We start from the raw sequence: 23,291 nt of genomic DNA on the forward strand, positions 1-23,291 counted from the left end.
ACAGCACAACTTGACCAAGGCAAAGGCATAGAAGTTTCCCAGACACATCCAAACACCTTGGGGGACCAAGTTGCTGGGGCTGAGGGCTGGGAACCATAGACTCAGGGGACATCTAGGTCAACCAGCATAACACAGTTCATAAAGAAAATGTTCTCCATTCTACTTTGGTGAGTAGCATCTGGGTCTTAAAAGCTTGTGAGCGGGCAATCTAAAATATATCTATTGGTACAATATCATCCAGAGCAAAGGAGAATGAAGAAAACCAAAGACATAAGGAAAACATTAACCCAAAGGACTAAAGTACCACATGAGTCAGAGCTTCCACCAGCCTGAGCCCAGAAGTACTAGATGGTACCCAACTACCACCACCAACCGCTCTGACAGGGATCACAACAGAGAGTCCTGGAGAGAGCAGACGAAAATGTAGAACAAAATTCAAAGTGATGAAAAAAAAAGACTAACTGGTCTGACAAAGACTGGAGGAACCCTCTATAATATGGCCCCTGGACACTCTGCTAACTCAGAACTGAAACCACTCCCGAAGCCCAAGTCTCAGGCAAAGATTAGACAGGCCTATAAAACAAACAATAACACATGAAGAACGTGCTTCTTAGTTCAATCAAATATATGAGACTAAATGGGCAACTCCTACCCAAAAGCAAGACGACAAGACAGGAAGGGATAGGAAAACTGGACAAATGGACACAGGAAACCCAGGGTGGAAAGGGGAGAGTGTTGTTACATTGTGGGGATTGCAACCAATGTCACAAAACATTGTGTGTGTAAATTTTTAAATGAGAAAAAAAATAGCTACTTTAAATAAATACATTTAAAAAGGCAATGACTGCTGTAACTTGGTGACAAAGTCCCATAATAATATCTAGAAACAAAGCAAAGTAAAAATATGAAGGAAGAAATCGGAAGGGGGAGAAAAAAAACACCCCGTCATCTAAAACAAGATCAATACTGTGACTTGAAGACTTAAAAATAAGTGACTTTAAGGAAAAGAATGAGATGAGACGATTTTCTAATGAACAGTACCAGGCTCAGTTACACAGTGCATTTTACCCAGTCTTCCAGTGCTACTACTATTACTACATCTCCTTCTTTACAGGATACTGCAACCCATTAATTAAAGAGACAATATTACATTAACAGTCATTTCTGAATTCCATTTATTTTAATAAATAATTTTACTTCCATCATTTCTAGTAATGCTTCTAGTTACAGAATTGTGGAGATGAGTTCTGTGTTGCTAAGTATATGATATCTTTAGACCTGGGACCTTGGATCACACTGGGGACTTGACCTTCAGTTGTTTTCTAACAGTGTCCTATGGAGTCCTAAGGTTCTATGGAGATGCTTCGAGGCCACTATGGTCGGGGGGCGGGGGGTGGGAAGCACAAAGGAAGAGCATATTGGGCTTTGTCCTTTGTTCCCTCTGTCCTCTACTGACTGACTCAGGTCAGTGTAGCTAAAATTGTACCTGATTTCATACACTGGGGTTTCTTATAAGATCTCATTTTTAAAAAAGATTCAGCATCTTTAAGAAATGTTGGAAACCTCCTGAAATACTTGATTGCCAAGATTTGTATTAGCTTTATTAACCTATGGCTCACAAAGTTCTCAGAGACGATGCTTAAAAGGCATGACAGAAAATACTAGTGTATATAAGTAAACAAGCCACAATAAAAATCCCTCAACCAAGCCAAACTGACAGATCTTCATCATAATCAGTATGAACTTTTATAGAGAACCTTCTATAGAGAGTTCTATAAAAAGCTCTAGAGATACACAGATACAAACTGCAGCCCCGGACAAGGAGCTCATAAATGAGACTGGAAGAACTGGACTCTCAACCCGCTCCCTCAGGAAGTGAAATACAACTATACTGTAAGATCACTTAGTAGTCAGCCTGTGCCAGGATCTGCCCACAAGGGTTAGTTGATCTTTGACCCACTTAACCCACTTGACCCCAACCTGGTTGATAACCATCCTCAGAAAGAAAGTTACTTAAGAAGCTTGTTTCCATTCAAACTTAGTCTGCTCTGACCTTGTGCCCCAATTCTATCAGGAAAAAATGACCTTTAATATTCCAAAGTGCACTTGGGAGTCCTAGAATTTGCCAGCATTTTTGGCGTGACTATAAAGCTAAAGGGTAGTTTTTGTGTATGGTTTGTGGAAATCAGTTTTATTTTATCATCATATCATGTACATCTAAAAAAATGTCCAACCATATTCTAGACCTCGAGACCACAAACTGGAGTTTTATAATACAAGGATAATACAACCAACTCACCTTTAATAGCTCCCAGAATTTAATAGCTCCCAGAATACAGGAATGTTGGGTAAGAACTGCGTGAATTCACTTGGTATGTTTAATTCTAGCATGTGAAGGATCAAAAATAAGAACACCATTCTGGCCCTGTAATAGACTTCAAGGAGAAATACCTGTAAGATTTTTTTTTCTGTCCCATTAACTGCTACAAGACTGAAAGAGGCTGTCTAGAGACAGTATAATGGAGGATCTCTCTGGTGGTGCAGTGGTTAAGAGCTCGTCTGCTAACCAAAAGGTTGGCAGTTTGAATCCACCAGCTGCTCCTTGGAGACCCTATGGGGCAGTTCTACTCTGTCCTATAGGGTCACCATGAGTCAGAATCAACTCGACGGCAATGGGTTTGTTTTTTGTTTTTCTGGCCCCTTAACTATTGTCCAGAATTACACTGTAACAGGAACTCTAAAATATCAGGCTTTCTAAGTATGATGGTAAAGCGATAGGATACTGAGAGACTGGGGGATATGAGTTACTCCTCCTCCCCTTTCTACTCTCCTTACACATGAAATCTTTGGATAAAAAAGGAACAGACTCTACCCGTGCCCCAACTAGGCTACTTCTAGTTTAACATAGTCTGACTCTCAGTATTACCATAATGTACAAACTAGATCTGGCTATAACTCATATAATTTACTCAGCCACTTAGCCCAAATGCGAAAATTGTATTTTAAAATGTGCTGACCACATTTCAAAGGCAAGAATAAAAACTTTGTGTATGTAATCCAGAAACCAAGAACTCCTAAAATCTAAACTATTACTAATATCCACATGAACAGACACAGTTTTTGTCATTCTTGGCAAACAGGCCTACATGTACTAAACATGCCTTTACAGCAAAAAGACAAATTTAGTGATCAGACTCAGGAATACAATATGAAGAAAAAAAAAAGTGTATCAGTTCTTATTTAATATGGCAAGTGAAGCTGAAATGGAAACTCCATATGAAATGATGTCAAAGTGATTCCATATGATTCTGAGAAACAGCAGAAGGTAGGCACAAAGTCCCCAACTTGTAAATCCAATTTAGTTCATTTATATTAGCCTCAAGTTCATATCTGTAAAGTTATCTACTAAATAACTAAACGTTTTGACCAATACAAATGGAAAATTTACTAGATTCTTTCAAATACCTTCAAACTGATAGAATATGCTATTTTTCAAATATAAGTGGAAGAAATTACTTGCTTCCTCCACAAATCTTTTCCGTGGCAAACAGATGTCAAAACAGAAAAGTCAGCTAGGGTTTTAATTAGAAAGGAGTTGGCAGAATAGAGGGAATCCTGCCGTTCAGCTCAGTTCCTCCTCCTCACAGACACAAAGGGGAGATGCCTGCCATCTGCTGGCCTTACCTCAAGGAATCCTGTCATTTGAATGACTTACGGAGTAGTCCCCTGAAGGAATATACAATGCCGATGAAAAGTGCTCGATTTTAATTTGTAAGTGATTTCCACTTCTGCATCCCATTCTTCTGCATTCCCTCCTTTTTAAAAGTGAATTTTAAAATAACAATAGTTTTTTAATTGCCAGTCTGCTGAACAAATCCCAAATAAAACAGCAACTATCCATGTTTAAGAACTGGGCATGCCAGAGTCATTTTTAACACAAATTGAAAAACAGTATTAAATATGGGTCAGCGAAAAAGAGGAAGACGCTCAACGAGATGGACTGACACAGTGGTTGCAACAATGGGCTCAAGCATAACAATGACTGTGAGGATGGCACAGGACCGGGCAGTGTTTCGTTCTGTGGTGCACAGTGTCACTATGAGTCAGAACCAACTTGACAGCACCTCACAACAACAACAAATCAGTGCACGGAACATCACCTATATAGGCAAGCCAGGGAGGATGAGATGCTTCCATGCGTAGTGGTTACACAGCGGCTACGGCCTGCAGCCACACTGACTCATGGATTGTTTTCACATTCTCAGCTTCCATCAAATCACTAAGTAATGTTTATGAAGTGGCAGGATGCAATACAAACAATTTTTCATGATTGGTTTTGGATGGTTTCCATGCAAGATAATACAGATTGATGTTATTTTGGTAAGTGTCTAAGTGGGGTTGCCCCTGCAGCAGGAAATACCCACTGGACTTCAAAACATCCCAATTCTGGCATGTTTCCCCACACCCCTCTCCATTTACCTAATCCTGTAGACGAGGGTATGGCCCCGTTCTCCAGTCCTAGATCTAATCTTGATGCTCAGATACTTTTTTTTAAATGCCATACAGTTGATTTTGCACAATTACAAAAACCAACCAGAAGCATAGTACTTTACTATGGTCCTGAGAGACTACGTTTTCTTCAAATGAGCTAGAAAGAATTAAACTCTAAGTACAAATTATACCCTTCTCTTAAATAATTCCTAGCTCATGGAAAAAAACAGAATTACTGGGGTAAGAAAGAAAAAAGAATATGTGAGGAATTGGCTTTTTAAGAACTTATAGACAAGAGAAACAAAAGAGATGCTAAAAAACAAGAATGCTACATCAAGTGGCAATTTGTCCTTGGTCCCTTGGAAGACAGAGTATTTTGCCAGCTGTCTCTACCAGACCAACGAAATTGGTACATTCAAACTACTGTACTCATTAGGATTGAAACAATTTAACATGAACGCTTTAAGGTACTCCGATGTCACATTGCATTGTTGGCCTTATTTGAAGAGAGGAATGCCTGCTATTCTTATTTAAATCACATTTATAAACATTTTTAATTTGCTTTCTTTCAGTAACTGTTGCTGACTATTCTTCACCTTACATTTATGTTATGCAGGGTAATTTAAGGTTCTTCATACTCCATGGGAAAGGATATACAACCTTAAGGCTATGACTAACATTTATTTCTACCTAAAATGTGGAGAAGTTACCACAAAGTCAGTCACAAGGAGCTGTTCACTCACATTTATGAATCAGAGATACTTTTACTTGCCTACATTTATTCTTATTTTGTATACAATAATTTTCATAGACCTGGCGAGTGCAAAGAGACCTCAGAAGTTATCTAGGATACTTTTTATCTCTAGCTAGACTCTCCAAGCAGATGACTGGCTATGCTACATTTAAATGATTATTGGTGAATGTACCGTACCCAAGTCCAGTAGTACTGTCCAGTACAACAGAATAGAAAGTTTTTCTTCTTATCAATCCAAATCTCACTATTTTCAGGAGAAAAGCAGAAGAATAAATCATTACCATCCTATGTACAACCGCTCTTCATATATTAAGTCTCTTTTTCCTTCGAGTTGGGGTAAGTACCAGAGTAGATATACCAGGTATCAGTGTGTACCTTTATCTTACCACAAATTCTTAGGAAGCTCAAAAGTCAGGTAAGGCTATGCAAATCAGCTTTGTATTCATTGTTAGAGCTTTTTATTTCTAATTGAAGCCAAATTTTCTCTTACTGTGAATTTCTAAGAGAATTATACTTTTCTTTTTCAAGAGAAAAGAAAAAAAATCTTAGTATTTACAACATGGAAGAGATTTTGGTCATGACAGCGAGCACAGCCAGCAGCTGCTCAGCCACTATTAAGACCTGCTCCACCTGTCCATTGACCTCAAGACCCTGAGTGCTGCCTGTAATTCAGTTTCTGCCTTAAACCAGTCAAAACCAGTTTACTAGCCTCAAAAGTGTCCTAAAGTAACCTAAGCTTCATGAAGACCTAATCGAATAGTAAGATCCCCACCCCAGGTGGAGCTTATCTACCATTTTCTATACGTACTAAAGGAAAAAAATGCAATTTGTCTTACTGCGCCTACACACCATGATAACACATGTAGTCCATGATGCATGTATGCACTTCTTTGTGAGGGATGGTATAAAAGGTTCTGCCTCCCCTTGTTCAGGGAGCTCCTTGCTTGCACACTTGCAATAAACACCCTTCTATTTCTGCACCTCGGTGTACTTTCATTGACTCAAAGCTGCACCAGGCAAGACCTACATTTCGGTAACAGTCATATGCTCCAAAGCACACTGACTTGGTTACACTTATCACACCTGTAAATTTATGTCATTTTTAAATCAGTGTCGGTCATCCCCATTGAAATGCAAGCTCCACGAGGCAGATACCAAGTCTGCCTTGTTCGTCAGCGTATTCCCAGCGTCTATCACGGTATTACGCATACAAAAGAACACATACCTGGAGAATCCACAAACACACTTCCAAATCATTCTAGTCCAACACTCCTGTTTTAGGGATATGAAAATATCGTATCTGTAAAAGTCACTCTTGGGAATGACTTGCCCGAGAGTATATACCTTGTTAATGACAGAGCCAGTGCTGGAACTGTGGATTCTTTATTCTCCAATACTATTCTGTCTACTACATCACAGAGGTTCATATACCTAAGACCCTGGGCAGACAACACTACTGACGAGTAAGTTTCAGAAACATTGTGATCTAATTATCTTTTGGTTGGCTGCTTGGCTCCCCGTGTGCTTTATCAACTGGCACATGGAAGCTCTCTCATAAACCTGACTGGCTTATACATATTGTATGTAGGGCTCTAAGGGCAGAACCCAAAACAGAACTCCAGAGCCATGGCAAAGAGCCCATTTATTCTCTCCTATGAGGGTCAAGTTTCACAGAGGCCAAGCCACAGATGCCAACTGAATTCCCATGGCTCAACTACTGCTAAGTCAAACATTCTGCTAAACAGAGCTTCAATCTGTTTGGGTTTGGTTGTTTCTGTTGTTGTTGTTTGTTTGTTTTTAGGGTTTCTTTCGTGTAAATATCAGACCTTCTCTAGAGCAAAAAATAAAGCTTCTCCTGAGTGTATGAAAAACGTAAATGTGATTTTTTGGGGGTGATGAAGATGATCTAAAACTGGAGTGGTGATGTTGCCCAACTCTATAAATTTACAAAAGAAAGTCACTGAATTGCACACTTAAAATAAGTGAATTTTGTAAATTATATTTCAATACAACAGTTTTTAAAAGTAAATGATGTGAAAATGAGTCAAATAGTTAAACGACTTCTTTTTGTAAACATCTGGTACGGGAACTGTAAAGACATTCTTAAGTATCTCTACACCCTTCTAAGCCCAGGTCCTATCTACTTCAAGCATGACTTACCTAAAAGACCAAAAGCTTTTCCTGCAATTAAGAAAAATCATTTAAAGTAGTAAAAATAATTTAGGCCACTAACATAAATATCTGTAAACAATCAACCTTCATTAATGTAGCACTAAGAGATACTGAGTAGTTTGACTGTCTGCATGAATGATCTACAGATAAATTCATTTAATTAAGCACAGTATTTTTACCCCCAATCTGCCATTAACTAGCCACTGGGTTTTGAGCAAGTTATACATCATCATCTCCAGGTATCAGTCATCCAATCTATATCATGTGTCTCCTTGAACTAGATTAGAGTTGAGTAACATATAATATAGTAAGAGGAATAGTAATTGTTATCGTCTAGTTTAGGTTCATTATCACCCTGCAAAGAAAGTATTATTAGCTATTTTTCACAGATTAGAAAACTGGAACATGGAAAAGTTCATTAGTTTGACCAAGGTCACAAAGTTATTTAGCATCAGGCCAAGATTTCAATCCAGGACTGTCCAGTCCAGCTTCAAAGCCTATATTTCATTCTCTATTCTTCATTAGACTTTGGGTTTTTGATTCTGTCAGATGTGGGCAGGAATTCTGACCCTGTACTTACTATGATAAGTTATTCACCTTCTCTGTGTCCCAGTTTCCTCATCTGTAAAATGGGATCACTAACCCTTCAGCCAAAGATTAGACAGGTCCATAAAACAAAACAAGACTAAATGGGCACACCAGCCCAGGGGCAAGGAAGAGAAGGCAGAGAGGGACAGGTAACCTGGTAATGGAGAACCCAAAGTCAAGAAAGGGAGAGTGTTGACACATTGTGGGGTTGGCAACTAATGTCACAAAACAATATGCGTATTGTTTAATGAGAAACTAATTTGCTCTGTAAACCTTCATCTAAAGCACAATAAAAAGAAATGTGATTGCTAATACTTGATTTTCACAGTTGTTGTGAAGATTAAATGAGAGAGTACATAAAAAGTAGGTAGCACCATGCCCTACAATTAGAAGCCATAAATAGTCTTTCTCATCCCTCTCCTACAAAGGTTCACTCTTGTATATTAAAAAAATATATATATATATAAATTCTATGATTTTGTTGTAACATACCCAAACTCACTGGGACTGAGTTCTATCAAACACCATTGAAGCAAGCACAAACAATACAGCATCTCTCCTTTGCTATCAGGCCTTGGCTCTGTGGCTGAGACTGTCAACAAGAGTGTCAACTTCAAGGGATGGGCATCTGTCCACAGGAACTGAGCTGAGGTCACAGACTTGCCTCACTCTGCCCTACAAACAGATGTCTGGGTGACAACTCTTAGTTACTGCAAACCAGAATTAGAGCCAACCCAGGTGGGAAGTTCCGTATCTCCTTTCTAATCCTCTTGGCCAGCCCATTCATTCCCTAGGACAATACCTCACTGACCATTATTCAAAATAGCTAGTTTTCCTGGAGACACTACTTTCAACATAATGCCTTTATTTTGATGATGTCTGATTATTCCACAGGCAGCAGGGGGTGCTTCTAAAATAATAATATTTCCGCAAGAGACCAGTTTGATTCCATGTGTTGGAATGTGCACCTTCATATGTTTACCTCGCAAGTAGCCCAGCAAAAACTGATGTAATGTGGAGCTCTAGTGGAGACAAGTAAGTAAAGCAACTGTCAGTGAGAGCCAACAAAAAGCCAAGGAAATCACCATTTATCATTAAATGAACATGTAACGTGAAATATGTTTCAAATTGATCTTCCAAGATAATATAAGATAAACTCTAAATTAGGTAGCTTTCCTTTTTTTATGTTTTTGAGATTACAAATTAGACTTCAATAACCAGCCCACACTAAACATCATAAAGCAGCTACGTGGCAGGAAACGGACCTCAGTGCCATCATCACCCTTTTTCTACTTTTCCCTAAGTCCACTGAGAATCCCATTCATTAAACACTGTTCTTCACACAGCTAGCAAGAGTACTGTATACAGAAAATGCTGGACTCTAAGTGTGTGATCAGAAGTCCTGTACCAACTATCCTGAGAATTTAAATAATCCCTACAGGCTGACAAGGTTGTTGTGAGTTAATTCCTATACTTGGAAAGTGCCTTCCTTGTATTTCTGACTTCTGAGGTTTTTCCCAACTTAAATCAACTAAGAAGGAAATCTACAATGTCAAATCTTAAACTGTATGTCTTCTCAATCAAAAGGCTTCATTTTAAAAATACAGTTCGGTTTTGTCAATAATGTAGCGGAACATAAATAGTAAATATTTTTATGACGTACAATCTAAAGTTAACATGAAAAGTTTCTACACATGACGCCTGGTTTATCTGTGCCAAAACAAATCATCATCAGAAAAAAAGAAAATCTCAGAATATGGAAAAATATAGGAACTGGTCTCTCCATATATAGGCAGCTATGTCTAAGCATTTAAGTATCACGTTCCTGAATATTAAAGAAGACGTAGGAGACTGACTTTTCAATGAGTGATAATAAAGGAAACTAAAAGGTTCAAAATGCACCAACAAAATTTATCTGAAATGAAAATCTCAAGACTCAGGAGAGTTTTTCATGGTTTATATCAGTTCAATCTTTCAATCTACGAGACATTTTACAAGAGCAATACTCCAAGGGTTTCTAAATTGTCAGGAGGTCTACAGAAGACTACCAACCTTCTGAAGTCTGTGAGTGAAGATTTAATGATTACCCAGAGGTTTTTATTCATTGATGTCTCTCCCCTCCATCCTTCTACTAATACGCTGTCATTAATATAGTTCCCTAAAGCTGCACAGAGAAGTGGTAAAAAAAATATAAAAGCCTTTTCTGAGAAGTCATTAAGAATGCAGCAGTTTGTAATGGGAAGGTCAAGATAAAGAACAAATCTCCTCGCAGTCGTCATCTTTAGCTACAGGATAGCAGAGAGAAACTTTCGATAGAAAAGAAAAACAGGAGGGGAGGAAGTGAAGGTGGCCTACTAATGTAATCATATGCCAAAGGGAAGGAAATGGAAATCTGTTCTAATGCAACATTAGTCACCAGAGAATTCAGAATCTAACATGTTCTACAGTCCTTTTCACCACAGACATTAAAATAATGTAATAAAACTGAAGAATATTTTTCAATCTGTGAAGCCAAGAACATCATCTTTGTACATCATCGTGCCTGTATCTTCCTTGGTGATTATCTCCTTTGCTTTCCCATATGACCTTGGTACCCTGCTTAAAATAGTATGTGGGGCTTTATTTGCCATTCTTTTGACGGAGACACGTTGATTTTATTAAAGTAACTTGGGTCTGCATTCTTTCTTTACTATTATTTCAGTTAGACTTGACAGACACAGGACCTTTGTTCTAAAACACTCTTCTACAGAGGAAACCTTGTGAAATAGTTCCATTTTACCTGCTGGGCAGTTGCACTCTGAAGATGCTTCTCTTGCGATTCTTATTTTAGCCATATGTTCATAGGATTTCTGTAGGAAAAGAAGATGTATTAATTATCATCAGTAGCACTGGAGAGAAATGGACTCTTTGAGGGCTCTCCAGCCATATGCTGATTTATCAGCATTTCAGAGCTTGCATAACTAAAATTTACATATGTACTTGGACTTTGGTCAAAAGGTAATAGTACTCAATCTCTAAAAAAGGAAAATGACCATTGACATGCTATCAAGACTGCTGGACTTGTGTAACATCCTTCTCCATTCTCCAACTACCATTACTCTCTCCCCCAGCTCAACACATGCAGTCAGTGCAAAAACCTGGTGCAGTGGTTAAGAGCTCTGCTGCTAAACAAGAGGTAAGCAGTCAGAATCCACCAGCCGCTCCTTGGAAACCCTACGGGCGGTTCTACTCTGTCCTATAGGGTCTCTATGAGTCCAAATTGACTGGACAGCAACAGTTGTTTTTTTTGGGTTTTTTTTGGAACATGTTGCAGTTCTACGTAAGCTTTTTCTATGAAAGGTTTTAAAACAGCCAATACTTTATAGATGAAAGTCATCTGTTTTACCACGTTGTGCTGCCATTACCGCCAAGCAGTCTCTCTGTTGGAAGAGCAAGTTCCAGAGAACCCCCTAACTCTAGTCTAAAGCGCTCCTGGTTTTGATAAACATAACAATGAAGATTCAGCCCCCAACTCCAATGGTTCTACATTCATAAATACCCCTCGCACTGCATTCTTTACAAAAATTATTTTTCTTTTTAAATATTTAGTATGAAAACAGTTAATGTGCAAAATGTTTGATTTAAATCATATGTAGAGATATTTCACTTTTAAGAGTGATCACCTCGTGTATATTAATAACACCTATGGCCCTAGCCATAGCTGTTATAACATGTGAAGAAAATAACAGACGTTATCCCTCCAAGGAATATTCTCCACACAATTGGAAAAGAATCTCATGGGACTCCAGAAAACTAAGAAGATATAACATGCCACCCGGCCATTCTGGCTACCCTTCTACATCTCCATATATGTTTGGCATGCAAACATGACGGCAGAATGAGGGAAGATGATAGAGACAGATGGCAATATCATCGGATGTGCATATACAAATACATTCCACAGTGAACGTAAATCGTCACCTAACACATGCACACAGCCACACCAAGTATGGCACAGTAAGGCGAGAGGCGATGCGTACACAGAACCACGCCTGTGCAAGATGTTACGCACGTGCAAAATACCCCAGCCTTTCACACCTGAGCCAGAAGTCCCTCCACCTTCTCTTGCACCATTGCCTTGAGCTGATCCAGTGAATCAGGCAGCAGAAGAAAAGAAGTGTCCCCTTTGGCAGATTCAAGAGCGGCGATCCTCGCCTGAAGATCGTTGGTTTTCACCCCCAGGTACAGACAAGACATCACAGCCACCACTGACAGAAGGGCCGCCAGGATAGCGCACGGAGGCCAGGTCCGGGCACAGGGCTGAGCGGCGCGGCTCGGATCCTCGGAGCCCGGCTCACGGCCCCCTCCTTTGCCTGCTTGCTTCTTCACCAGCATCGTGGCGGGGTCGGCTGCCTCGGCTTCGCCTCCCACCCTCTGTCACCTCGAGCAATCTTAAATGGAAAGAAAAAGGACGGTTCCTCCAAAGTTCAGTCCCTGTGGCTGCACAACTAGTTGGCGGAGTCAGTGCCGGGGCGCGGAGATGGACCTCCGCTTCCTCAGCGCCGAGACAAGCAGGCATGGACCATCCTCCGCTTTCTTCCCTCCTCCCAGCTGCGAGTGGAAAGCACCCTCAGCCCGGGGACCGGGTGACAGTGGAGTAAAAAGCCAAACGAAACCCACTCAACTAGCCCTCCCGGTCTCCCAGAGGAGAGACACCTTTTCCGAGAGCGGCTGCGCAGGGTCCAAGGGGCTCCGGGCAAGGCGCGGAGAGGGATCGCCGCTCGCCCTCCCCACAGAGCACCGGACCTGTTGCGTCTGTTAGTTTTCCTTATTTCTAGCTATTCGGTGTTTTCTCCCGCACGCCGACCTGTTTCCACCTTGAATCAGTTCAAGGCAAAAAGGCTGAGTGAGAGCGCAGCGCAAAAGGGGTGGCCAAGTGGAGACGAGAGAGGAAACGAAGCCAATGAGTAAACGCGAGTCGCGAGGCCGAAGTCGCGGCATCCAGCAGTATCTACGCAGCCCCGCGCGTGCGAGCCTTAAATACCCTTCGGGATGCTCGTGTGTGAGTGTGAGTGCGCGCGCGCTCCGAGCGCGACGCCCCTCCCCCGACCCCCTCCCGGCGCCGGGCGTCCGGCCGCTGCTCCGGCTGCCGGGCGCCCCCTTCCCAGAGCTGACGCAGAAGTCCGCCTCATTATCATAATGTATTCACCTTCGGCCAGCCCGCGGCCGCCCGGGAGACCCTCTAGGGGGCGGGGAGCGCGGCTGAGAGCCGAGCGGGAGGTCTCTTATTAGCATAGTGTATGCAAATAGCTTGAGCGGCCACGGTGATTGGAGAGGCGCCTGGCAGCCCCGCCCCCTCTGCAGAGTAAGTTCTGCGTGCCCTAAGACTACCTCTCCCGCCTTAGGCCAGTGGCCGAAGCCGGGTCGATGGCCAGGATGCCAGCAATTTGGGCTTACACCAGCTCAGCCCAGCGCCCCCCTCCTGCTGGTGGCTAGAAATGAAGAAGTGGCCTGCAGGAAGGAAGAAGTGATGCAGAATGCTCTTCAGGTCTTCTCTCCAAAGCAGCGGCAGGAGCTCCTGTTCTCCCGCTCTGGTACAGCGTTTTTTCCTCCTCCCTCACTTTCCCACATGTCCAGAGGCAAAGTGTCTGGCTGGCGTGTGAGGTACATTTCCCCACTTGCCTCCTCTTCCCACGGCCGCGCAGCAGATTCTCCAGCTAGTGGAAGTTTTCTCTCCCTTCCCCCAGTTTCCTTCAGTCTTGGCGATGCTAAGTCTCCTCCCTCCCCGCTCTGTGTTCCTAGGCTGTACTCTGGGGTGCTAATGCGTTTTCCTGATTCTCTGTTTTGTGGGATTGAAAAGGGGAGTGTTGAGGTGCACACAGTTCTCAGGATTTAGGAAAGGACTAAAGAATGAGGTAAATTTTTCCTCTTGCCTGGTTCCTAATATTGTTCCCTCTGGATCAAACTACAAGGTCTCTAATGGGGTTTTTGAAAGCTAGTAACAAGTAGCATCTACGTCTAATTGACTTTCCAAAAAAAAATCCCAGCTCTGTACCAACGGGTTCCTTATCTCCCCCCCCCCCGCCATAAAATATACCACTTATTTTTTTTCCTATCCTTAACCAAACTAAAGTCACTACTCATTACTGTAAACAATTAAATGATGCATTAAGCTGATCTTTCACATGCTTCAATGAATATTGCTAGATATAAATCTGGGTAAAGAAGTTTCAACAGCATCTGTTGATGGAGGATACAGGAATGAAAAAAAATAGGGGAGAAAACGCACATTAGGAGGAAAACTCAGTGAATGTTGCTATAAAATCAAAAGCATAATTCCTTACATTTGTATTACACAGTGATTCTCAAAGAGTCATCCCAAACCAGTAACATCAATATCACCTGATTATGCAAAATTCAAATTATGGAGCCCCAATCTACCCGTCGCGGTGGAGTGCTTTCCTACTCATAGTGACCCTGTAGGACAGAGTAGAACTGCCCCATAGGGTTTCCAAGAAATCTTTTAACTGAAGCAGACTCAGATCTTTCTTCCTGGAGCCACTGGTGAGTTCAAACCACTGACCTTTCAGTTAGCAGCCAAGCACTTAACCACTGTGCCACCAGGGCTCCTTTGGAGCCCCAATCTAGATCTACTGAATCAGAAACTCTGGGGGTGGAGCCCAGCAATCTGTTCCAATGAGTCTTCCAGATGATTCTGTTTCACACTAACGTTTGATAATCACTGATGTAACACCTCACAAAATATTTTCAAAAACATTTTTTCATTTGAACCTCATAATCCTGTGATGCAGTGAGGAATTATTAACCCTGTTTTGTATATAAGGAAACAATTTTCAAGTCATCTAATTATGATTAAAAGTGTTCCCAATAATAGGATTCAAGGAATGGGTAAGATTTTTTTTTTTGTTAATTGTCCACTCATTGTGATTTTCCAATTATCTCTCTAACCATTCTTTAGTCTCCTTTGAAGGCCTGTCTTCTGAATCTTAATGCTCCTCAGGTCTCTGTTTTATTCTGTCTTCTCTTCTAACTCTGTATACTGTCTCCACTAGAACTCCCAGTTATCGTCCTTACACTAAACCAAACCAAGTGTGTTGCCATCAAATCGATTCTGACTCATAGCGACCCTATACGACAGAGTAGAACTACCTCATAGAGTTTCCAAGGAGTGGCTGGTGGATTCCAACTGCCGACGTTTTGGTTAGCAGCCATAGCCCTTAACCACTTTGCCAACAGGGCTCCTTACACTGGTGAGTCATAAATCTATATTGCAAGCCCAAACCTCTCTCCTGAGCCTCAGACTCATATAGTCGGTGGCCTGTTTGCCATCTCCACTTGGATGTCCCACAAGCAATTCCAACTTAAGTAGCATCTTACCTTCAAACTCTACTCTTTTTCTTTAGTTTCCCATCTCAGTAAATGGAGCTGCCACCCACTGAGTCTTCCAAGGCAAAATACCCAGGAATAAGCCTTGACTTCTCCTTCGCCCACCTCTCTTACTCTACCTAAATTCCTTCAGTATTTCCCATTGTCCTCAGGGTGAAGATCTTTCATGTCTTACAAGACCCACTACCACCTGGCATCTGCCATCTTACCAGACTCATTGCTCATTCTTCGCCTCAAGCTCTCCATGTCAGTTTCTTTAATGAAAAGTATGGTGTTGCTGTTGTGTGCTGTGGAGTCGATTCCTACTCATAGTGACCCTATAGGACAGAGTAGAACTGCCTCATATGATTTCTTAGGCTAAAATCTTTACGGAAGCAGAATGCCAGGTCTTTTCTCCCACAGAGGCACTAGTGGGTTCAAACCGCCTGCCAACCTTTCAGTTAGCAGCCAAGGGCTCCTTAATGAAAGTATGGAGCCATAGAGAATGAAGAGCTTTTCTTTCTGACAAGATACCACTCTCTTAAAACGTTGGTAGAAAGTCCATCTTCTGTTCTGACTGGTGCTATGAGAAGGTCATGAGAAGATACGTTAACAAGTCTTGCAAGCTCTCAGAACTATCAGATCTTAGTAGAGGGATAGAGTTGGAATTTTGTGGATTTGGGACCTTTAATCTAGAGGATTAGGTTTGCTTTATTTCTTTGGTGGGCACAATAACTCAAAAATGTTACCAGTCGTTAGCACTAAGATTTCAAAACCCAGTAGAGTCTCTGCATCAAGCACAGAGAATGCGTGGATCAAGAAAAGTCTGGGGGTTTGAACTCATGTTGTTCTGTAGATTCATCAGAGCACAGTTGTTATTTCAGTTCTTATGTAGAGAAGGATTCAAGAAAATAAAAATAGCTCTAAAAACGGAGTCCTGCTAACTCCAGTTTACCTAAGAATGATGTTAACAGTAGTTTATGGATTGAATGGTGTCCCCCAAAAATATGTGTTGTAAATCCTAGCCTCTATATCCGTGGTTCTGGAGCCCTGGTGGTACAGTGGTTAAGCATTCTGCTGCTAACTAAAAGGTCAGCAGTTCGAATCCACCAGCCTCTGCTTGGAAACCTTATGGGGCAGTTCTATTCTGTCCTGTAGGGTTGCTATGAGTCAGGGTTGCTATGAATCGGAATCGACTCAACAGCAATTATACCTGTAGTTATAATCCCATTTGGGAATGCATTGACTTTGTTATGTGAATGAGGCAGGATTAACGTAGGGCAAATCTTGAGTCAATCTCTTGTGATACAGTCACGCACTACCACATAACATCTGTTCCAGCAACGTCTAATCGCATATACATCCGTGGTCCCATAAGGTTATAGTAGAGTTCAGAAATCCCGATTGGAGAACAGTATGTAGCGGTTGTAACCAGACATAGTGAACACGACAACTTTCTGCATGCAACACGTGTGTCTCATGTCTCTTGTATATAAAGCGATTACACTGCCATTATCCCATATAGCTTTGCTAAGTATATAATATGGTATTCGCACAACATCCAAATCACATAACGTCATGTTTCACAGAATGTATCAGGGATGTTAAGGGTGACACATGACTATGAAAGAGATGAAACAAGCAAGCAAGAGAGCAGAGATGGGGAAGAGAGATGCTAAGCCACATGTAGATCACACAGGAGCAGAAGCTCAAAGAAATAAGGACCCTCCTCCAGAGGTGACCAAGAGACAAAGCCTTCCCCTAGAGCTGGCACCCTGAGTTAGGACTTCTAGCCTCCTAAACTGTGAGAAAATAAATTTCTGTTTGCTAAAGCCACCCACTTGTGGTATTTCTGTTATAGCAGCATGTCACAGATTGAATTGTGTCCCGCGAAAATATCTGTCAACTTGGCTAGGTCCTGCTTCCCAGTATTGGGAATTGTCTACCATTTTGTCATCTGATGTGATGTGATTTCCCTATGTGTTGTAACATGCCTATCACTATGACGTTAATGAGATGGATGAGCGGCAGTTATATTGATGAGATCTACATGATTAGATAGTGTCTTAAGCCAGTCTCTTTTGAGATTTAAAAGAGAGAAGCAAGTAGAGAGACATGGGGACCCATGCCACCAAGAAAGTAGTGCCAGAAGCAGAGCGTGTCCTTTGGACATGGGGTTCCTGCGTGCAAATGCTCCCAGACCAAGGGAAGACTGATGACAAGGACCTTCCGCCAGAGCCGGCAGAGAGAGAAAGCCTTTCCCTGGAGCCGGCACCCTGAATTCAGACTTCTAGCCTACTGGCTGTAAGAGGATAAACTTCTCTTTGTTAAGGCCATGCGCTTGTGGTATTTCTGTTATAGCAGCACTAGATGACCAAGACACAGCACTAGATAACTAAGACAAGTAGTAAGGGGAAAGCAACTGGTTGTCAAACAGGTATGTGGTAGAAGAATAAGAGACTCTCAAAGATGTCTACATCCTAACCCTCAAAATCTATGAATGTTACCTTATGTGATAAAAGGGACTTTGCAGAGGTGATTAAATTAAGAATCTTGAGATGGGGAGATTATCTTGGGTTATCTGGGTGGGCCTGATGTGACCAGAAGCGTCCTTCTAAGAGGGATCCAGGGTGTCAGAGTCAGAGAAGGAGATAAAGGAGAGGTCAGAGTGATACAAGTGCTGGTTCTGAAGATGGAAGAGGGCCACAAGCCAAGGAATATGGGCAGCCTCTGTAAGCTAGAAAAGGTGAGGAATGGATTCTCCCCTAGAACTTCCAGAAGGAACCCACCCCTGCCAAAATTTTGGTTTTAGGACTTTTGACCTCCAAAACTATAAGATAATAAATTTGTATTATTTTTAGCCACTAGGCTTGTGGTAATTTGTTACAGAGCAATAGGACACTAATATAATGAAAATCACAGGAAATCAGTCTTCATCTGCTAGGGCATCATAAGCGGTATTGGAACCACCATAATGCCCAGTAACTCAAGCAAACCGTGTAGTAAAAAAAAAAAAAAAAAAAAACTCCATCTCTCAAGTGTTTGCACATTTCTATTTAATTGACATGCCAACTGGAAAGAATTAAAGAAATATGCCTTCTCCCATGTCATATAAAATTAGGATGCCCTCTGTGGAGGCATATTAAGATGAACCAAACAGGTTCTGTCTTATTGATGCTTCCCATTGGTGCAACTTAAAAACTATAAAGAGCCAAGCTGCATAGTCACTCTCATCTCTCCTCGCTACGAATGCTAGCCTAGTCAGGTTTCTGCCCTAGTACGCAGCATTACTGCTAGTACTACTGTTACCAATCTCCAGATCACCAGAAAAGAGAAAGTAAAGACTTCTGACAGAGAAGCATAGCAGAAAGTCAATATAAGAAAGAAAGTACTTGGAAGAAAAACAAGATAGCCAAAAAAATGAAGACGATAGAAGAACTTTTAGAAGAAAAAAGCAGGTAAAGGGATTTAGGAAAAAGTCAGAAGTAATTCCTATATGCTTCCAAGAGGCTAGTAGAGAATATATAGCATAAAAAAAACCAAACCCATTGCCACTGAGTCGATTCCGACTCGTAGCCACCCTATAGAATAGGGTAGAACTGCCCCAAAGGATTTCCAAGGAGCGGCTGGTGGATTCGAACAGTTGACCTTCTAGTTAGCAGCCAAACACTTAACCACTGCACCAACAGGGCTCCCAGAGGTGCGGAATTATCACACACTTAATTTTTTATGTCTTATGTGTATTTAGAAAGCTCATCTGACCAAAGTAAATAACTTGGAACAATACTCTTATGTGGTTTTTAGATGTTAATTAGAAAAAAAATTTTTTTTCACTTCAGTGACAAAGTATCTTTTAGCACCATTGATTTTTGAGGCTAATTAGTAATTAGTTTCTTGAAATCATGGTTTTAAGCAAAGTGCACCACCAAAGTTATCAAACAAAAGCAAATGTCTGAGGGGATTGTGGCCATACTTTTATACCCCCCACCTTCTATTGTGTCCAATGAGAATTTTAATAAAGAAAAAGTAGAATAAATTGTGTGCTGTACTGAGTATTCTATTTTATGAGCTTTAGATGACAATGCCTTCATAGAAACATCTTTTACAAAGACAGAGTTTCCCAAGGGGAATGGAGTAGGCAGTGAACAGTTAAGTGAACTGAAACTTAAAAAATGCGAGTCTCTCGCTGCCAGGCAAATTTCAATAAATCATAAACAAATTATAAATATCTTTAGAAGCAGAGGAGCAGAAAAGGAGGATTTGGCTCTTAGTGGCAGAGTGAAAGATTCCCTTTTAGACAGATCAAGAACTGATCCCGTTGACACAAGCCTGGTTAAGCAAGGGGTTTATAACTGTATGACTCCGATAATCTGGATAATACAAGCCCTCCAAAATCTCATTGCTCAGTGCACAGTCAGTTTTATATTTGTTGTTTTGTTTTGTTTGGAGGGAAAAGGCATTTTTAAACCTTAAATAATAAAATAACCACTCCAATTAACAGGTTTTACCCATATTCTGCCAATTGCTAATTCAAACAAGAGGTGCCTTTTTATTGAACTTACCAAGTCAAATATTTGTCATAATGCTATGTAAACAAAACACATTTTGTAGCATTGATTCCGTGCTTGGTTAAGAGCACCGACTCCAAGTCCAGAGTGCCTGGGTTCATAAGCCAGCTCTGCCTGTTACTAGCTATGTGACGTTGGGCAAATCACTTAACTTTTTTATGCCTTAGTTTTCTCATCTACAAAACAAAAATAATACTCCTTAGCCCATAGGGTCTTTTGTGATGAATAAATAGGATGATATGGATGAAGCATTACAATACCTGACACATATTAAGTAAAATACAAATTTTAGCTTTTATTGGTGTTATCATTACTTTAGAAGTATCAGTTTATTGATCCATAGCCATTGAAAGGCAGGAACAAGTGCATGGACTTATGCGGTGGAGTACCTGCATATTCTAATCATGATGTTAGTCCTATCTCATTTTACAAGGATAGAACAACATCAGTCAGGGTAACCTTTAAGCTATCAGATGATTTGAAGAATTCCTTACTCCCAACCTGTGATCTGTTTTATGTCATTTTAAATTAGTTTTGCCTTTTCTAGAACTTCATATAAATAGAAGGATATGCTACGAATTTTCATGTGTCTGGCTTCTTTTGATAAACATAGTATTTTTGAGATTTATCTACAGTATTTCATATAACAATGTTTTCTTCCTTTTTATCCCTGAGTAGTATTCCATTAGAGCCCTGGTGGTGCAGTGGTTAAGAGCTCAGCTGCTAACTAAAAGGTCAGCAGTTTGAATCCAGGAGCCAGTCCTTGGAAACCCTGTGAGGCAGTTCTACTTTGTCCTGTAGGGTCTCTATAAGTCAGAATCGACTTGACGGCAATGAGTTTGGTTTGATTTTTTTGGAGTATTCCATTGTAAGAATATACCATAATTTGTTTATCTAGTCACTTGTTGATTGACAATTGGATTGTTTCCAATTTTTTGATGCTATGAATATTTGTGTACAAGTTTTTTATATATATATATTTCAAAAGACCTAAAGAATAATTTAATTCCACTTAGAGATGGCAGATTGCATTTTTGAAGAAGAACAAATTAAGACAACTTAGCTGTATCAGATACTTCATAGATAACTTCGTGGATAAGAATCAGCATGAATCTTGTCTTAGTTATCTAGTGCTACTATAACAAATATACCACAAGCAGATGGCTTTAACAAACAGAAATTTATTCTCTCACAGTTTAGGGACCAGAAGTCCAAATATAGGGCACCAGCTGTAGGGGAGGACTTTCTGTCTGTCGGCTCTGGGAGAAGATCCTTGTCTCCTTTCAACATCTGTGGGCTCAGCGTCCCTTGAAGATCTTCATGTGTCTTGGCATCAGTCTTCACCTAGGTCAACGAGGTTCTCAGTGCAGGGACCCCGGATCCATAGGACTCACTCCACTCCCAGCTCTTCTTTCTTGGTGGTACTGAGATTCCTCTCTGTTCACATCTCTCCTTTTATCTCTTGTAAGATAAAAGGGGATGCAGGCCACACCCCAGGGAAACTCCCCTTACAACAGATCAGGGCTGTGACCTGAATAAGGGTGTTGCATCCCACCTTAATCCTCTTACAGCTGATTGGCTGATCACATCAGATCACATCATGGGGGATGATTACATCATTACATAACTGCCAAACCACTGTGAATCATGGCCCAGCCAAGGTGACACATATTTTGGGGGAACACAATTCAATCCATGACAATCCAATCCCAAAAATGTGGAGATTGATTCAGTCCCCACATTCCTACTTCTCAATCATTTCTGATAGCAGTCACCCACATGGCACTCTCTTTACCTGACCCTAGCCACCCAGAGCTAAGGCAGATTTCATAGGTTAAAAGAACACCATCCTTTAGACTGCCCAATAGGCAGATACCGGCTACAAATTTGGGAGTCCACTTGACATCCTCACTTTTACCTGCTGGGTTTGATAATTTGCTGAAATGACTCACAAAACCCACCGGGAACACTATGCTTACAGTTACAGGTTTATTACAGCAAAAGGATACACATCAGGATCATCATAAAAAAGAGATGCATGGGCGAGGTCTGGGAGGGTCCCGAAAGTGCAGTTTCCATGTCTCAAATGCTGCATGTCACTCTCCCTTCACTGAGCAGGAAGCTGTCTGAGTCTTAGTGTTCAGGGCTTTTATCAGCCAGCCCTGCATGATAGGCTAAATCATGCCTCCTGAGGCTAGTTAATATCGGCCTCCCAGGCAAGTCTTTTCTGGTCTGGCCAGCCCCCACTCACCAGCACAAATCCTCAGATCTGGCCTGAAAGTCCCAGAGCAAGGCACCCCAATTACTCCCAGGGTTATTTCTCAGAAACCAAGGACAAAGGCCTCCTTACTTTGTTAAAGCTAAATTCTTTACCCCACAGATACCAAAATATATCATAAAGGTTTATAATCACACAGTGGGGAAAGAATTTAAACCAAAGAACCAGAATCAAAAGCCTAGAAACACCCTCACACATATATATGCACTTGATATGGAATAGAAATGACACTACAGAGGACTGCAAAGCAGTGAGGAAAAGTTGGACTTTTCAATCAATAATGCTGGAACAATTGAATAGTCACAGCAAAAAATGAAATTGAACCCCTTATTCATAGAATAAATAAAAGTTAAATGGAGATGGTTAATAGACCTCTATATAAAAGGTAATGATATAAAGTGCTTAGAAGATAATATGGGAGAATGACCTTGGATTAAGGAAGAATTTCTTAATCAAGACACATCTAGCCATAGAGGAAATGAATGATAAATTGGAATATATTAAACCAAGAACTGCTGTTTATTAAAAAGGGAAAACCTTATAAAGAATGAAAAGACAAGTCACAGAATAGGAAAAAATATTTGCAAAGTATAGACCTGGAAAAGGATTTATCTAGACTATATGAGCTCCAAGATGTTTACCTGTGTTTTATTGACTATGCAAAGGCATTCAACTGTGTGGATCATAACAAATTATGGATAACATTGCGAAGAATGGGAATTCCAGAACACTTGATTGTGCTCATGAGGAACCTGTACGTAGATCAAGAGGCAGTCGTTCAAACAGAACAAGGGGATACTGTGTGGTTTAAGTCAGGAAAGGTGTGCATCAGGGTTGCATCCTTTAACCATAGCTATTCAGTCTGTATGCTGAGGAAATAATCCTAGAAGCTGGACTATATGAAGAACAACAGGGCATCAGGATCAGAGGAAGACTCATTAACAACCTTCCTTATACAGATGACACAACCTTGCTTGCTGAAAGTGAAGAGGACTTGAAGCACTTACTGGTGAAGATCAAAGACCACAGCCTTTAGTATGGATTACACCTCAACATAAAGAAAACAAAAATCCTC

General features: G+C 40.9%; 1 protein-coding gene across 2 annotated transcripts in view; it reads right to left on the bottom strand.

Annotated features, from left to right (window-relative positions):
• Window positions 1–12,987, bottom strand: part of COL25A1 (collagen type XXV alpha 1 chain) — a 527,832-nt gene extending 514,845 nt beyond the window's left edge. The window contains exons 1-3 of one of the 2 annotated variants that reach the window (XM_004380232.2): window positions 12,531–12,987; window positions 12,083–12,435; window positions 10,785–10,854 (exon numbers count right to left, since the gene is read on the bottom strand). In XM_004380232.2, the coding sequence (XP_004380289.1) occupies window positions 10,785–10,854; window positions 12,083–12,379 (367 nt within the window). In that variant the 5' untranslated portion in view covers window positions 12,380–12,435; window positions 12,531–12,987. Of the gene's footprint in view, window positions 1–10,784; window positions 10,855–12,082 lie in introns of both variants that reach the window. The other variant, XM_004380233.1, reaches the window with a different exon arrangement.
• Window positions 12,988–23,291: the final 10,304 nt, after the last annotated feature.

Source organism: Trichechus manatus, unplaced genomic scaffold (assembly GCF_000243295.1).
Source record: "Trichechus manatus latirostris isolate Lorelei unplaced genomic scaffold, TriManLat1.0 scaffold00071, whole genome shotgun sequence".
Lineage (NCBI taxonomy): Eukaryota > Metazoa > Chordata > Mammalia > Sirenia > Trichechidae > Trichechus > Trichechus manatus.